General features: G+C 40.3%; 1 protein-coding gene across 1 annotated transcript in view; it reads left to right on the forward strand.

Moving 5' to 3' along the window:
• The window catches only part of CNTNAP2 (contactin associated protein 2), a 1,271,576-nt gene that overhangs the window by 576,352 nt on the left and 676,896 nt on the right, over positions 1-18,328 (forward strand). Inside the window, exon 5 of the mRNA XM_029062825.2 lies at positions 16,806-17,009. Within this exon, the coding sequence (XP_028918658.1) occupies positions 16,806-17,009 (204 nt within the window). The remainder of the gene's footprint in view (positions 1-16,805; positions 17,010-18,328) is intronic.

The following is an 18,328-nucleotide window of genomic DNA, read 5'->3' on the forward strand; positions in this document are numbered from 1 at the left end:
TGACCTTGAGTAATTCACTTTACTTCTCTATGCCTCAGTTATCTCATCGTAAAATGTGGATTAAGACTGTGATCCCCACATGGGGCAGGCATTGTGCCCAACCTGATTTGCTTGTATCCACCCCAGTGCTTAGTTCAGTGCCTGGCACCTAGTAAGACCTTAACAAACACCACAGATTATTATTGAGTACAGACAAGTTTGCAACCTCAAAATATTTTCTCCATTAGTTATTTGCACTCAGGCTTTTAAATGATGTGTGGAGAGGGAAGACTTCGAGCATGATTCCCCCAGGACCTAAAGTTACTTCATAGTAGTAAGCATGATAATCAGAGACCACTTCACACACTGCAGTAGCAGTACAGATTGAAAGCAAACTAGGGACTTTTCCACACCCCATTAGAGTATACTCAGATCCCACCACAATTACTTAGACTGTGAGTCCTCAATGGGACAGGGATGGTTATCCAACTTGATTATCTAAGTCTACCCCAGTGCTTAGTATAGTGCTTGGCACATAGGAAGCACTTAAATGCCACAATTAGTAGTAATATTATAGCATCGGAGGTAGAGGCATCACCTAACTCATTACAGACAAGGATGGAATCTTAACATGATGGCAGATCATCTCCACATTGCCACTGCTATTGAGGATTACATTCTTCAGAGAAGAATCTGCTTGTTAACATGTACAGACCTCACTCTCGCTTTAATATTTGATGAACTATCCAGAACAGTTGTAGCCATGAAGCTCCTTTATATGATAAGCCAATCAATCGAAGATATTTACTGAGTTCTTATTGTGTACAGACCCCTGCTCTAAGCACTTAGGAAAATTAAGTACTTGAGCATACAGTAGAGCAGGGAGACATGTTCCCTGTCCGCAAGGAGCTGGTTTACAATCTAGTGGGGGAGACAGTAAAATCAATTACAAGGGAATATGTCTATCACCTTTCTTCTATTGTACTCTCTCAAGCACTTAGTACAGTGCTCTGCACACAGTAAGCACTCACTAAATATCACTTATTGATCAAAGGATATGTGCCCCTTGTCAGCTGTGTGACTGTGGGCAAGTCACTTCACTTCTCTGTGCCTCAGCTCCCTCATCTGTAAAATGGGGATGAAGATTGTGAGCCTCACGTGGGACAACATCATTCCCCTGTATCTATCCCAGCACTTAGAACAGTGCTCTGCACGTTCATTCATTCATTCAATAGTATTTATTGAGCGCTTACTATGTGCAGAGCACTGTACTAAGCGCTTGGGATGAACAAGTCGGCAACAGATAGAGACAGTCCCTGCCGTTTGACGGGCTTACAGTCTAATCGGGGGAGACGGACAGACAAGAACAATGGCACTAAACAGCGTCAAGGGGAAGAACATCTCATAAAAACAATGGCAACTAAATAGAATCAAGGCGATGTACAATTCATTAACAAAATAAATAGGGTAACGAAAATATATACAGTTGAGCGGACGGGTACAGTGCTGTGGGGATGGGAAGGGAGAGGTGGAGGAGCAGAGGGAAAAGGGGAAAATGAGGCTTTAGCTGCGGAGAGGTAAAGGGGGGATGGCAGAGGGAGTAGAGGGGGAAGAGGAGCTCAGTCTGGGAAGGCCTCTTGGAGGAGGTGATTTTTAAGTAAGGTTTTGAAGAGGGAAAGAGAATCAGTTTGGTGGAGGTGAGGAGGGAGGGCGTTCCAGGACCGCGGGAGGACGTGACCCAGGGGTCGACGGTGGGATAGGCGAGACCGAGGGACGGCGAGGAGGTGGGCGGCAGAGGAGCGGAGCGTGCGGGGTGGGCGGTAGAAAGAGAGAAGGGAGGAGAGGTAGGAAGGGGCAAGGTGATGGAGAGCCTTGAAGCCTAGAGTGAGGAGTTTTTGTTTGGAGCGGAGGTCGATAGGCAACCACTGGAGTTGTTTAAGAAGGGGAGTGACATGCCCAGATCGTTTCTGCAGGAAGATGAGCCGGGCAGCGGAGTGAAGAATAGACCGGAGCGGGGCGAGAGAGGAGGAAGGGAGGTCAGAGAGAAGGCTGACACAGTAGTCTAGCCGGGATATAAGGAGAGCCCGTAATAGTAAGGTAGCCGTTTGGGTGGAGAGGAAAGGGCGGATCTTGGCGATATTGTAGAGGTGAAACCGGCAGGTCTTGGTAACGGATAGGATGTGTGGGGTGAACGAGAGGGACGAGTCAAGGATGACACCGAGATCGCGGGCCTGCGGGACGGGAAGGATGGTCGTGCCATCCACGGTGATGGAGAAGTCTGGGAGCGGACCGGGCTTGGGAGGGAAGATGAGGAGCTCAGTCTTGCTCATGTTGAGTCTTAGGTGGCGGGCCGACATCCAGGTGGAGACGTCCCGGAGGCAGGAGGAGTACACGTAGTAAGCGCTTAACAAATACCAACATAATTATTATTATTACATAAGTGCTGTAGGGGAAGGAGAAGGGTGAGTATCAAAGTGCCTCAACTGCATAGGTGACGCAGGGGAGAGGCACAAGAGGATGGAGAAATGAGAGGTTAGTCAGGGAAGGCTTCCTGGAAGAGATGTGATTTTAGTAGGGAAATTGTTGGTCTTTTGGATATGAAAGGGGTATGAGATCCATACACAGAGGGGAAACATGCTGCCCAATCCTATTCATAGACTCTTCCTCGACATCTGGAAGACTAGAAAATGCCATAGGATTTTCAGGATGCCCCCATTTTCACTGTCTTTGAGAAAAAGCTGGAGAGATGGCCATAGAACTTCAGTTCTCTCGACTATAGAACTTATCACACACTGCTCTTCCTTGATGGCGAGATTTTAGCTTGAGTCCTCTGGGACCAACCTCTAAAGGACATTACAACCATGAAGATGCTAAATCGAGTCTTTCCCCATCACCCAGGGAGTGAAACTGGGCTGAATAGTAAGCCCAGCCTTGCTTCAAAAAGTTGGGCAAGTGGATAATTAAAAATTCCAGTTAGTTGTTAATGAATGTAGAATAAATTCAGAAGTTTTTTTCAGCAGATTAACCCAAACCCACATTGTTTGTGATTTATATTCATCCTGAAACCTGCATATGCATGAGAGATTTTCATCTGGAGCCTGGTGCGATCGTTGATCTCACCCAGCTCATGCTAGATAAGGTGTTTCTGATTAGACATGCCTTGCTGATATTTTGAAAAGTTCATATTGCTAATAACCAACATCTCGATCTTTCCAACATACCGAACAGTTTCCCAAAATCAGGGGTCACCTTTTATTTCAGGTGCTTAATGTTCCCATGACCATTATGGTTGAGATGACAGTGCATCTAATCCCATTTTTTCCCCTCAATTTGCTGAGCCCTATTTTCTTCTGTCTAGTAAATAAAATTTACATTTCAACAAACTGACAATCAAGCATTGTCTCATCCAGTCACAAAACATGAGATTATTAAACATGCCAGATGTTTCACATACCACTTATAACAAGATGCACATAACTTTACCCCTAATATCATCAAACTGTAGACTAAACCTATCCATAACCATTGCCTTGGGCAGCTCCTGAGATGGAAGCCTTCCCTGACCTCTCATGGTCCCACTCTACTCTTTCACCCCAGCTGTCACCTTTGATTAACTTCTCATCTCCCCACCCAATTCTTCCTCCCCTCTTCATCACCTATGCACTTAAATCTGTACTCCCTACATACTTTGATATCTACCTCCATCCCACACCCTCATCACTTATGTACCTATCCTTATACAGTGCTGTTTCCCCTATCTGTAATTAAGTTTACTCTCGATCTCTTCCTCTAGACTGTAATCTTCTTGAAGACAGGGCTCATATATACCATCTCTATTGGTAATGTTTCAGAGCCCTACACTTATCACGTAGGAAAGTTCCTCAGCTTACAATATAGTGGAAGAAGACAGTAAAATAAATTACAGTGAAGGGAAGCAACAGAAGGGAGTGTTTCTATTAACTCCGTTGTAATGTGCTCTCCCAAACATTTAGTACAGTGCTCTGCACGCAGTAAATGCTCAATAAATCACATCCATCAAGCTAAGAGTATGAACATAAGTGCTGTGGGGAGAAAGGGGAGTCTCAAAGTGCCTCAAATACATAGGTGATGCAGCAGGGAGGGAAAACAAGATGGAGAAATGAGAAGTTGGTCAGGAAAAACTTTCTGGAAGAGATGTGATTTTAGTCACAGAGCTTCCAAGCCAGCTGATATCACCTGCATCATTGCCCGGGAGCTAGCCATGATTCCAAACAAAAGGTGCATGGCTTTGGAGCATTCTACTGAAAATTATAGATGGGAATGGGGACAATATGGAGGTGGGATGAGTTGGGTGATGGGGAGAAAAGCAGAAATGGAAGAATGAAGAAGGAGAGGGAGCAAGAATAGTATAGCAAAGGAAACCTCCAATATAGTGTGTAGGGTGCTGTGTATTCACAAAAGCCTCATTACAGGGGAAACAGCATGGCCTAGTGGCGAGAGCATGGGCCTGGGTGTCAGATGAACTGGATTCTCACTAAGGCTCTGCCACCTGTCTGCTTTGTGACCTCGGGAAAATCACTTAATTTCTCTGTAAAATGAGGATTGAGTCCTACTCTCTCCTACTAAAATTGTGAGGCCCATATGGGATAGTGACTGTGTCCAACCTGATTATCTTGTATCTACCAGTGCAGAGTTCATTGCTTGGCATGTAGTAAGCTCTTAGCAGGGACCATAAAAAAAAGCACCTTGTATAAAGTATCTGTCAGTCACGTGGAGATGAGCAATATCTCACTTGATTGATTTAAATGGCACATTTTGTTGCAGGTGATGGCTGATAAATGTGTCCATCTCAGTTTAATGCAATTCCTTTTAAATCAAAATCACAGAAACTGTATTTTACTTTTCCTCTTTGCAGAGTCATTTCAATGTAAAATACAGGAAATCTTAGGAGATAGCAGTCTGTGCACTGTTTGGTTGAAAAGGAACTTCTAATCCTTGAAGAATATCTTATGCATAGAAATCTTTGGCTGCAAATTCCCTTCGTTTCCCACCATTCTTCTGACATATATTCTCTCTTCTCTTTCTTCCCTAACCTCTCTGTATGTAGCCATTTAACCAGGAGAGGGTTGGTTCAATGGAGACTGTCCAGATTATTTTAGAAAAAAGCACATATATTTTGGAGCTGCCAACCTCGTCAATCTTATCCTCAGCTACTCTTTCTCACTAAAATAATTGTGATTCCCTTTGGACCAGAGAATGCCCAGTGCATTTTCAATTTATCTGCCTTAGGATCCGGGGAATTATAGTACAACTGTCCCAAAATGATGAGGAACTGTCCCTCCGTTCCCTCAAACATTTGCAGATACTGACCAGGTAGGAAGGGGAGCTTAAAAATGTATTCTAATGTTCAGGTTTTCAATTTATGTCTATATCAACTACCTTCCCTCTCTCTCACATTAATTTGTATTGGTCTCTTTTAAAGAAGAATGTATTGTTTCAAACCCAGATTTTCTAGTAGTTATTCTAGATAATGATGGAAGGATTTCTGCTCCGACAAATCTCAGTCAGACTGAAGAAAAATGACCCCATAGAGAACTGACTCCCTTTAACAAATCAAGAAATAATTTATCATGGACATGGAATAGGACTGCTGCTTTGTGCCCAATCCAGAGCTATGTTGTCTTAGAATAAGTGGGTTTTTAATGTGCTTTTAGCACTCCCTCCCACCTAGAGACAAATATCTGTTTTCTCTATTTTGAGCCCTCCTCCAACTAACTGACAATCAATCAACCATAGTTTTTTTGAATGCTTTTTGTGTGAAGACCTCTGATTTCTTACCCAATTGGAATGGGCACAGACCATGGAGATCTCTCTTGCAAGAGGTCTTCCCTGCCTAAGCCCTTATTTCCTCTTCTCCCACTCCCTTCTGCATCGTCCTGACTGCTCCCTTTATTCATTCCCCCACTCAGCCCCAAAGTACTTATGTCAATATCTCTATTTTTTTAATTTATATTAATGTCTGTCTCCCCCCACAGACTGCAAGCTCATTGTGGGTAGGGAATATGTCCAATTATTGTTGTATTGTACTTTCCCAAGTGCTTAGTACAATGCTCTGCACACAGAAAGTGCTCAATAAATACGATTGAATGATTAACAGAAACTGCTGCATCTTTAGTGACTAAGATACCAACCCAGTCCTGCTTCCTTCACTAGAATTTCATCTTATTTCAGAGTTGATTATTTGGGAGAAAAATAGGCAGGAGCATCCTATTGCTTATTTGGCAAGGTGAGTCTGCTTTTCTTTCCCATTAGTTGCAAGTTTCTTGAGGGCAGGGATGTCATTTTTACTTAAATGGGTATATTCTAAAATTCTTAGTGAACTAATTTGCATTTAGTAGAGACTCAATAAATATTACTGATTCACCAGTGGATTGATTGATATTGATAGATAAAGCATGTATTGAACATGCCTGGAATTGAGCTGAGACAGTCTTGCTTTGTGTTCTCCTTCCCATGTGACTCACAGCACATATATTGATAGGCCTGGTGAGAGGTAGCAGTAAAAATCTGAGGCCGTGGATGAGGAGGTCTCTGGTTGCTGCTGGGCCCTCTCCTGTTCATGAAAAATAACATGACCAACTGGAAAGAGCACGGCCTGTGCGTCAGAGGACCTGGGTTCTAATCCCAGGTCTGCCACTTGTCTGCTATGTGACCTTGGGAAAGTCTCTTAATTTCTCTGGGCCTTAGTTTCTTCATCTGTAAAATAGAGATTAAGACTGTGAGATCCATGTGGGACCAGGACTTTGTCCAACCTGATTACCTTGGATCTACCCCAGTGCATAGTACAGTGCTTGCACATAGTAAGTGCTTAACGAACACCACAATCATTATCATTATTATTATTGCTGTTATTTACAATAGTAATAAACCATCATTGAGTGTGATCATCACATTCAGTGAACTTTGTATCAAAATTTGTGGAAGTGAGCATTCAAACCAACTAGTTCGGTATCTCATGCCCAGAGATTGAAAGCACATGGAATGATTATTATTTGGAGGCTTTGTTGTTGGTTGTTTTTGGTCATTGGTCAAACATTTAATTGTTATTAGCCTTTTTCCCCCCTCTTTTTGTGTTGTTTTTTTCCTTTCTCTACCATTCTCTTTCACTTCTTTCCAGTCCAGTGATTACACTGCCAGGCCAGGCAGATTTCAGTTTTAAGTATTTTGTTTTGAATTGGCCTCTTGTAGCAAGTACATTTTCCCTATTGGGTGCCCTTTCACCCAAAATAATGAGAGAGAATATTAGCGATTTTGTTTTTTTGTCCCATGAGGGAAAAGGTCAATAAACATGGTACCCTGACTCAATTTGACACTTAGCACTTCATCCTTTCACTCACAGGTACAGTTCAAATATTCAGTAACTCTAAGGTCAGGGAGGTTTTCCCTAAATAACTACCCAGTTGTGTTATACATCAACCCCAAAGAATGAAATAATTATGTTTTTACCATTTGCCTTGTAGTGATATGGTACTTGCAATGTAAACACACCCCCGTCACTCCATGGCAAATTACCTTCACTTTCACTGTTTAGCCTAAACCATATATGAAACACAAAACATTACCACTGATCCATACACTGTAATTATACTTAGTATAATTACCACATACTATGCACGAAACTTAATTATTTTTACTCACGTTGGTCCAGTTATCTTGGAATTTCTGAGAGCCTGCCACATAGTAATGAGCATTTTATGGGATGCATTTAGGACTTTTTTCTGAGCATTTCAAAGCAGCTTCTAAGTATTTGATCTGATTTGCTATATCAGTAAGTAGATCATAAAGTGGTTACCTTCTTGGAGGTGAATTAATTATCTCTGCTGCTAAGGTGCCATTTAATATATATAAAAAAAGGAAAGGTAATATGAGATAGAAGATTTAAACAATTAAACAATTGTACCTCCATCTCGTCTATCTCCCCACTAATCTCTCACCCACATCTGGAACACCCTCCTGCCTCATATCAGACCAATAATTGCTCTCCCCCACTTCAAAGCCTTTATTGAAGGCATATCTCCTCCAGGAAGCCTTCCCTGACTGAGCTCTCCTCTCCTCTTCCACTCACTTCTTATACTTGCTCCTTCATTCATCCTCCCTCCCTATCCCACAGCACATATGTATATATCTGGATATAGCTGTAGTTCATTTATATATCGATCTATTTATATTAATGTCTGTCTTCCCCTCTAGACTGTTAGCTTGCTGTTGGCAGGGAATATGTCTGTTGATATAATGTACTCTCCCAAGCGCTTAGTACAGTGCTATGCACACAGTAAGCACTCAGTAAATATTAATAGTAATAATAATAAGACTAACAACTATTTAGGGTGTTGGAATTCACGGGCCAATGCACTCTCTTCTTTCTCCCTATTCCTAGACTCAGTCTAGAACAGTCCTATATTATCCTTTTCAAGATAGAGATGGCTTCAGTATGGTCAATAATATAAAGGAGAACAAGCCTATTTTTACAGTGCAGGCAAGCCAAATTATTTGCTGTTTTAGATTTTTTAGAAATAAGCATGACATCCACATGGATTTTCTAGATATAGATTTTATGCTAATTTTCAGAAATGGCTTATTCTTTGAATTTTCAGCCAAATCGGAACTCTAACTCTGGCTGGAAATAGATCAGTTGAATCTTCTAATGTCCTGGGGAAAAAAAGCTACACTAGTCAGCTCAAACAGCTTCCTGGCCTTTCTGATATAATGACCTGTTTGTTGGGAACACTACAGTCTCAGACTTTGTATCTTGGGGGTTTTAATAGAAACATAATGCTATATTCCCTTTTTAAGACACACTGCGGTATTTCTCACGTGTCTTGTTTTGATTCAGGTGGATTACTGGCATTGCAAAGACTAATTATAGTTTTACAGTTATTCATGATTTAATCCAATCTCTGCAATTAATAAAAACAAAGCAGGGTTGTTTTTCAAGTCAATGAATATTCATTATTGGATATTTGTAGGAGGGATATTTGTATGATATTTGTATGAATTTTCAACCTCTTCTCCTAGAATATCTAGTACTAGATTTCTTTTCCTTAGTGAAGTTCCCAAAAAAAGCCACACTTCTTGAAACTTTCACATTTTTCAACGCTTGAACGGATCTACTAGATTGACCTTTCACACACAAACAAAACTTCAGACTCTAGCTTAAATGAAGTGAAAAAAGCTTGGCAAGACTCCTCTTCTCCCCCCCCCATTTTTTTCTGGGACAAAAAGGTCAGGAACTCTCATTTTGTAAAGCCACAAGATGGGCTTTTTGGGAAGAACTTCAAACTGAGGACTATCCTGAAGATGAATGATTTAGCCTTCAAGAAACCCTCCTCACAATCCACATGGTCTCTTGACTCTTGGCTCTCCCACCTCTGTCACCTCATTCATGTTGTCCCCTCCTTCGCCAGACTTGGATACTGTCTCCTTTCTCAAATCAGACAGACCACAACATTCCCCACCTTCACATCCTACTGGATTCCTATTCCCATTTGCCCACCCATCAATTATTTATGCTGCTGTTCATATATCTGCCGAATCTTTCAGTTTCTTGTTTCTTCATTCATTCATTCATTCATTCATTCATTAGTATTTATTAAGCACTTATCTTGTGCAAAGTACTGTACTAAACACTTGGGAGAGTTCACTACAACAATAAATGGGCACATTCCCTTCTCACAATGAGTTTACAGTCTAGAGGGAGAGACAGACAACGTGACTAAATAAATAAATTACAGCTATGTGCACAAGTGCCACGGGGCTGCCTCCTTTATTTTCTTTCCTACTTTCCTCTTTCATGTGTCCATCTCTCCATTCCAAAATGTCCTGTTCTCCCTGTCTTCCAACTGTCCAGTATTTTCCTACCTTTGTCCTATCTTGCTGCTTTATTCTCCTTATAAATTCCTAAGTGTTTTTGCTTCTTTTTTTTTTGTATTCTTTCCTCCCAAACTGCTTTCTGACCTTTATTCTCCCTTCCTCTTAAAAGAGGAGCCAGATCCACCCAAATCAACATCAACATGACATGCTCTACCCTGATATCAAAGAATGCATCTTGGCCCAAGAATGCATCTAGGGCGAAAATGTGGCTTGACACGTGTCACAAGTCAAAAATAAATAGCTAACTGCCTGACTCATTGGGACCTCGGTTCTAATTCCAGTTCTGCCACTTGCTTAACTGTATGACCGTGGACAAGTCACTTTACTTTTCTATGACTCATTTTTCTCACCTCTATAGAGGGGATTAAGAACCTTTTTTCCCTCTCCCTTGGTCTGTGAGTACCATGTGGGGCAGTGACTATCTGATGTGATGATCTAGTATCTACCCCAGTGTTTTGTACAGTGCTTGACACATAGAAAGTGCTTAAAAAATACCACAATTGTTATTATCATTATTATTATTATCACCTGGGTTTCAGTTAGCTCTCCATTTTCCAACTCTACCAGCCAGATGGTTAGAAGAAGGAGGGAAATTGTTTTCTTATAACAGGAATTCTCACAGCCTGCAGACTTTCATGAATTGCCAGGGCTGCTGCAGCTGTAGAGACTTGTTCTGTTGAATATAGCTGTCTTCAGTTATACAAAACATTGGTTTATTCTTGACAGAATTGCCTGGAAGGGAAAACCCAAGCCACCGGGTATTAGTAGCCTGATGGTCCCATTCTGGTGCAAATTTTGAAGTAATGAAAAAAAAATAATTGATGCTGTTGAAGTTCATTAAGATCCTTACATAGATTTTTTTTTTCATAGAACTAAAAAGTAAACACAGAAGGGTTTAAAATGTTGAGATTTAAACTATAATTCTGCAGCTACATGGATGATAAAACAAGAATAAATGAGCCAAAATTGAAGCAGGAGGGATGCAGCTTAGAAGAGCATTTTGAGTTACAAAGACATTGCAAATTTTTTTTTGCAGTAATTATGTGTTTTTGAAATCTGGCAAATAGAGGTGATAAAACATAAACAACCAGAACAGGCAAGTTTGTGGAAAAGACTTGGGGTGCAAACAAAGTTCTTCTTTGTCCCCTATTTGGAAATAACTCCCCTTTGAAGCAAAAAAGCGAAGCAGTTTCAAAAGAGAGAATTCATAAACTTTCTATAAGCACAATCCAGCTAAATTTATAATGGTGTTTACAAACATCTAACAAGCAGGATCTTTTTCAGTAAGCAAGTCTGTTAAATTAGGAACCAAGCAGTTAACTAAAGACACATTTTAAAGCCAATCCTAAAATAAAAACCCCAATTTATAGGCGGAAGTGAAGAGAACAAGATCATAAAGGAGGTCCGAATTACCTCCCCACAACCTAGAAGTGGAAAGCAGAAGATCTGCTGTATGTGTCAATCAATAATATTTTTTAGTGTGTGTGGAGCATTGTAATAAACACTTGGGAGAGTACAATATGATGGAGTTGATAGATGTTGGAACATACAGAGTAGAGGGAGAGAGAAGCCTTAAAATAAAGTACAAATGGACATGAACATAATTGCTCTGGGGGAGAAGTGAAAATCAAAGTGCTTAAGGGTTACAGACCCAACTAATTGCATAGGCGATGTAGAAATAGAAGGAAGGACAAATAGGGGAAATGATGCAGAAGAGATGATTGGAAGGGAGTTTCATGAGAGGGAGGATGTGGGCAAAGGGTCAGCAACAAAGATGAGATCAAAGTACAGTGAGTAGTTTGGCATAAGGAGAGCTAAATGTGGTGAGGTGCATTAGATCAGTGAGGTAAAATAGGAGGGGGCAAGCCGAATGAGTGACATAGCACTCTAAACTCAATTCGAAGAGCTCCTCCAGAATCCTAAAGACTTCTGTTTGAATAGAAATTCTCTGTGAACCTCTTCTAGCAAACACCTTGGAATTCTGTAATCCCCAAGAGATTGATTCACTTAACGAAAATAGGATCTTTTTCAAAGTAAAGTATGCTGGACACAATATTGGCCCATATAAACTATGAACTTCCATTCCTTAATTTTGGTACAATTCCATGAAGTTATAGGTGGTTCAGAACTGCAATAATGTGACCATATTTTGCCTAGCTCAAGGTAGGAAAGGAGGGAGGCTGAAGAAACAGAAAATAGACCATGAAGGAAAGGGTTGAGAGGGTACTGGAAAGGGGAGAGAGAAAAAGAAGGCTTTACATGGACAGAGAGAGTGAGAAAAAGAGCATACGAGAGGAAGAGTGGCAGAAATAGAGGAAATGAAAGAGAAATTAATTGGAGGGAGGGAGCAGGAGAAGAAGAGAGAAATGCCTGAGTTGTTAAGATCAAATCTTGCTAAGAGATCTAATCTTTTCTCAAATTCCCTTTCAGTTCTGTCATTCTAAGTTTTAAAGGTACAGATGAAATTGAAATATTCATGTTTTCACTTTCATTTAGGGAAATAGACGAAACCCCAGTGGCAAAGATCAACTACTGCAAAGAAAAATTAATCTATCTGCCTTCCCTTCCAAATGATGTAGCTACTCACTACTAGTATCTTAAAGCTTTAATTTTTTTAGAAAATGCATTTCTTAACCCCACCGATTTATAGTATGAATTTCATTTGTCTAAGAGCTGTAAGATCAGGCCCTGACTGTCAAAAGGATATTTCTCCCAAACAACAAAGACTTTTAAGAGAAAATATCTATCTTGACTAATGAAGTTTAGTGTTTAAAGCATTGAAGTTTTCATTTTAATATACATTATATTTGAAATTCCTCGTAATAGTTTGGCCCAGGAAAGCCTTTGCAAGAATAGTATCAGAGAACCCTTGGCCAGGGTCATAAATGAGGTGCGGCTCCCTTACTTGCTTCCCAACTGCCTCTCCTTCTTGTTGATGCTTCATTCTGCGTATATGCCCGTTTAAGTGAAATTTGATCTGCTCTATTGGAAATGTGTAATGATTATGAATGTGCTATCATCATTCAATGAAATGTTCATTATTCAACCCTCTTGGGAAAAAAAATTGACTGTTAAATGATTTAATAGCCTTTCAAATGTATTCCTTCTCAACAATTTTCATTGCTCATTTTTATAAACAAAAGATAAATTTTTTCCTCGTTGTTGCTGTATTATAAATTCTACCTGGAATCAGAAAATCAAGTTCCATTCTTTCTAAGTGTTTTCTCATCACAAGCAATATAGGTTTTGAATCTTAGCTGTGACAGTACCGTCGATGAAGCTGAAGACATTTCATCTCAATATATTGGTTGTGTTATATCAACATTAGCAAGAACTTAGTGATTTTATATGTTTTGCAGATCAAAGGGCGTGACATGATTAACTGTACCAAATTATGCCTTTTCTTTTCTAAATTGTTACATTGGATTGTTAAAATGCCATTTTTTATATATTGTCCTTTAAAGCACAAATATTTTGACATTTTCCCTGAAGATTGTAATATTGTTCATTATAAGAGTTTTAGAATCATATCCATGTCAAAGGTGATTAGAATGAAAATATTGGAGAGGCAAGTGCATGTTATTGAAACAAAAATAGGTCCAAGACCATATTTCCAATAAGAAGAATACGAACAGTTTCTCTTCAGCAGAAGATAGACTCCCCTCTCACCACTACCACCACCAAAGTATCAGTTCTCATCACCTTTTATGTTGCCTTTGTTAATCTAATAGCAAATTTAATTGAGTCAAGTTCTGAGGACGAATGTATGAAATAATAACAAACATTTATTGAGGCAGATCTCTGAGCTTTCACCGGCAAAACAGGCCCTGCCTCACCCTGTCTGCTATGTGACTTTGGCTAAGTCACTTCAAATCTCTGTGCCTCAGTTCCCTCATTTGCAAACTGGGGATTCAATACCTGATCTCCTTCAAAGACTGTGAGCACCATGTGGGACCTGATAACTTTGTACGAAGCCCAAACAATGGGGCAGCCTGCCTCCACCCCCAAAATGACCCCAAATACCTCCGCATTCCACCATTTTGGCCCAGATTCTTCCACTGCCGTCAGGATGCTTTTTCCTAATTCAGTTTTAGAGTTATTTCCCTTTTTAGTCCGCCTTGTCAGGACATCTCTGCCATAGGTTGAGTTTCCCTGGATGCAGAATACGCTAATGATGACTCTGCATGGAGTAGAAAGTCTTAAACATCTAGGGCTTCATATAATGCAATCATATAATAATAATTATGGTATTTGATAAGCAGGCACTGTTGCCTAGCACTTTACTAAGTGCTGGGGTAAATACAAGATACTCAGTTTGCACACAGTCCCTGTCCCATATTTTTATTGTGAGAGTGGGATTTAATCCCCATTTTACAGATGAGGTAACTGAGCACAGAGAAACTAAGTGACTTGCCCAAGGTCACACAGCAAGCGTGTAGACTGTAAGCTCAGTGCAGGCAGGGAATGTGTCTGTTATATTGTACTCTCCAAAGTGCTTAGTGCAGTCCTCTGCACACAGTAAGTATTCAATAAATAAGATTGTCTGAAATGGTGAAGTCAGAATTGGAACCCAGATCATCCGACTCCCGGACTCTTGCTCTTTCCAGTAGGCCACACTACTTCCCTATATTTGCTATATATTTACTATGTCCCTGAATACAATCATAAACCTGCTACAGAGAATGTGTGCTAAGTGATTGGGGGGTGGGGGGTGGAGAAGTGGAAGAGGCGGGAGGGGAGGAAAGACACATTTTTTTAAAGAATGCAGTGTACAGCCTACCAGTTCCCTTGAGTGACCAGAAAACCCCGGGGCGGTCAGAGCCAGAGACCTTGCACTACAGTGGATTCACCCTATGTCCTTGCTCGACCCCTTGCCCTTTAGCCCAACACTTCCCACAGTGCTCTAGGCTTGAGCCATGACAGTCTTCAAAGGTCTTGAAGACCTTTGGGGTCTTCTAAGGTAGCACTGATGAGTCTTCTCAGTCTGGGGTGGTTTAGGTAGGGGGCCCTGTTTGAAGGCAGAACAATAAACTCTCTATGTTCACTTTAATCAGTTCTTCAGTCATTAAAACTGAGAAGTGTGGAATATCAAAGATATATGAAGACAAAAATAAATCATTTCAGTTTTTAACATGAGTATTAAAAGTTAGCCATTATAATGAAGACTCGTGTCAGAAGAATGGGCACTGATAATTAATTATAGTAATTGTGTTTGTTAAGCATTCACTATGTGCCAAGCACTGAAGATGAGAATCATTACAATATATGCAAATCAGAGACCCTGCACCACATGGGGTTCATAGCTTAAGGTGGAGGAAGAACAGCTATTTCATCTCAGTTTTACATTGAAAAAGCTGGCACAGAGATGTTTAGTGACTTGCTCAAAGTCACACAGCAGGCAAGTGATGGACCAGGTATTGGGCCGATAATGTCCCAGGGAAAATATTCTCAATGTCTTCTTGCCCACAGAGACTGTGCTTTCATTAGTTATGAATCTTTAGGACTGCTAGAATATAGAGTTGGAAGAAAACTCAGGTGAAAGCCCCACTCTTCCTCATCTCCTACTGCCTTCTGCCTCACCTGACTTGTTCCCTTTGCTCTTCCCCCCTCTCCCAGACCCATAGCACTTATTTTGTTGTATTGCCTGTCTCTCCCCTCTACACTGTGAGCCTGTTGTGGGCAGGGATTGTCACTCTTTATTGTTGCATTGTACTTTCCCTAGCACTTAGTACTGTGCTCTGCACACAGTAAGTGCTTAATAAATACAATTGAATGAATGAATGCATGAATAGAAGTAGAAAATATAATTAGATCAGCATCAAATGGCCATTCAGCCTGCTCTTTCTTTTTTCAATTTAGGGTGGGTAAATCTAAAGAAACAAATTTATCAGGAACTTGCAAAGCAGAAAGCATATCATTATCACATCTTGTGGGAATTTTACTTCAGGCTTGAAATGAGACATTTGAAATGTACATAGGATTATTTGGGTGTTTACTATTTGAACTGAACATGGCATCTGTATTGCAGAACATTTTACAATAATTTTGTATTAATCAGTTATCATAAAAACATAAAAACATGGCAGTCAGAAGGACCTGGGTTCAAATCCCTGTTTGGTCACTTGTCTGCTGTGTGACCTCGGGTAAACCACTTAACAATAATAATGATGATGGTATTTGTTAAGCACTTACTATGTGCCAAACACTGTTCTTAGCACTGGGATAGATACAAGGTAATCATGTTGACTCACATAGGTTTCACAGTCTTAATCCCCATTTCACTGATGAGGTAACTGAGGCACAGAGAAATTAAGTGACTTGCCCAAAGTCACACAGCTGATGAGTGGTGGAGCTTGGATCAGAAGCCATGACCTCTGACTCCCAAGCTTAGGCTCTTTCCACTAAAACAGTCCTTGGCACATAGTAAACACTTAACAAATACCATAATTATCATTACTATTACTAAGGCACATTGCTTCTCTGTGCCTGTTACCTCATCTCTAAAATGAGGATTAAGACTTTGAGCCTCATGTGGGGCACGGACTGTGTCCAACCTGATTATCTTATCTCTTCCCCAGTTTTTTGTACAATGCCTGGTACATAGTAAGAGCTTAACAAATACTATTAAAACAAACAAAAAATGCTTAACAAATACCATAAAAAACCTTAGAGGTAACTGATTGATGTTATAGCTCTTTTGAATAAGAAGAAATCAATATAAGGATTAAGGGGCTTGCCCAAATCAGTTAGAAAGCCAGAATTCCAGCTCCCATCATTCACTGGTCAGTCCACTGAGTTACAACATTTTACCTATTCATTTTGTCTAAGTAGGATCCATATCTAATGTTTTTGCTTTGTGCTAACTGGAGCAGCAGAGAGTAACTTGACAACAATGTTATTTTACTTATTCCCTATAGGGGCCGATGTTATCAATTTTGATGGCCATGTTGTGTTACCGTACAGATTCAAGAATAAGAAGATGAAAACACTGAAAGATGTCATCGCTTTGAAATTTAAAACCTCTGAAAGTGAAGGGGTAATATTCCATGGAGAAGGGCAACAGGGAGATTATATCACCTTGGAATTACAAAAAGCCAAACTTGTCCTCAATTTGAATCTAGGTATGCTTTGATTGTTTTTTGTTATTGTGGTTGTTTTTACTGATTTTGAAATCACATTGGGAAAGGTTTAATTTTTTTTCCCATCCTGCAGTTAACTTCTGAAATTGGATTATAGTGGCAGTATATGGAATATAGGTGTGGGCGGGGGGAGCGGTTGGGGGTGTTTGGAGAGGAAGAGAGAGAGAGAGATTTGTCCCTCACAAGTGAAGAAGATGCCACAGACAATGAAGTTCACCTATGAAGTGTGTGTAACTAAAGACTAGTGCAAGACTTGTAATCTCAATCCTGTTGTGCACAAAGACTGTCCTGTGTAGTAACTTTTGTAAGAGGATGCCACTTTTTAATGATCACCAAGAGTAATAACTTGCCTACCATATTAGCAGCTACTTAGTTTTCCCCAGAACCCCAGAATTTGAAATGAATGAACTGTCTGATTCTAGCTTTGGGGATCGCACTCCCTTGAGAGAAAACGTTCCAGAGTCACACAGGGTATCTGCCAGAGATAGCACGACCAGGAGAACAGATTGTGAGCCAGATCAGTTCGTAAATCATTTCACTCAGATAAGTTATTTGTAGTTCTGGAACATACTCATGGGCTTTCTTCTTTGAGTCCCCAAGTTAACAGTGCCTTACAAAGATATCACTTTTGTGGTCTTTTTAAGAAGGGACTTTGTGGCTAATATGATCCAGTACTATTATAGAGGGCCACCAAGAGAAACCAGGAGAAGATAAAGAATCATTAAGATGAAGATGAGATAGAGGAGTTGAGCAGAAAGGAGCAAGGAGAGAAAGAAAACCAGGTAGCTGAGGACCGAGGAGTAGAGGCAAAGATGGGAACTAGGAAGAATGGGAGGGGAACAGGACATTGATGGATTCATGAGTATTAGGCCCACAGTAAAGTTAGTAAAGATGGATGGCACATCCCTAACCATGACAATGAATGACAAGGAGGTCAATCATCATAAACTGTTCCTCTAAGACCCATTAGTATCACTGTCCGAAGCAGAATTCCAAGCTGTGTGGATCATTTTCAGGCTCAGTATTATGTTCTTAAGTTCCATGATGAAAGTGGAAAGGATGAGATGAAGGAAGAAAAAGAGAAAAAGAGTGGTCTTGTCCATGACATCTAGTTTTCTACTTTGACAAATTTTATGAATTAATGTCCTATCACCCTTGGCCCAAGTGCAGGAACTGACACTAGAGACTTTGAACCTGTTTTCAAGGCAAATCAATTGTATTTACTGAGTGCTTACTATGTTCAAAGCTAACTTAATACAAGATCTATTCTAGTCCAATTTAACCAGCCCATATCAATTCCA

This window comes from Ornithorhynchus anatinus, chromosome 4, assembly GCF_004115215.2.
Source record: "Ornithorhynchus anatinus isolate Pmale09 chromosome 4, mOrnAna1.pri.v4, whole genome shotgun sequence".
Taxonomy (NCBI): Eukaryota; Metazoa; Chordata; class Mammalia; order Monotremata; family Ornithorhynchidae; genus Ornithorhynchus; species Ornithorhynchus anatinus.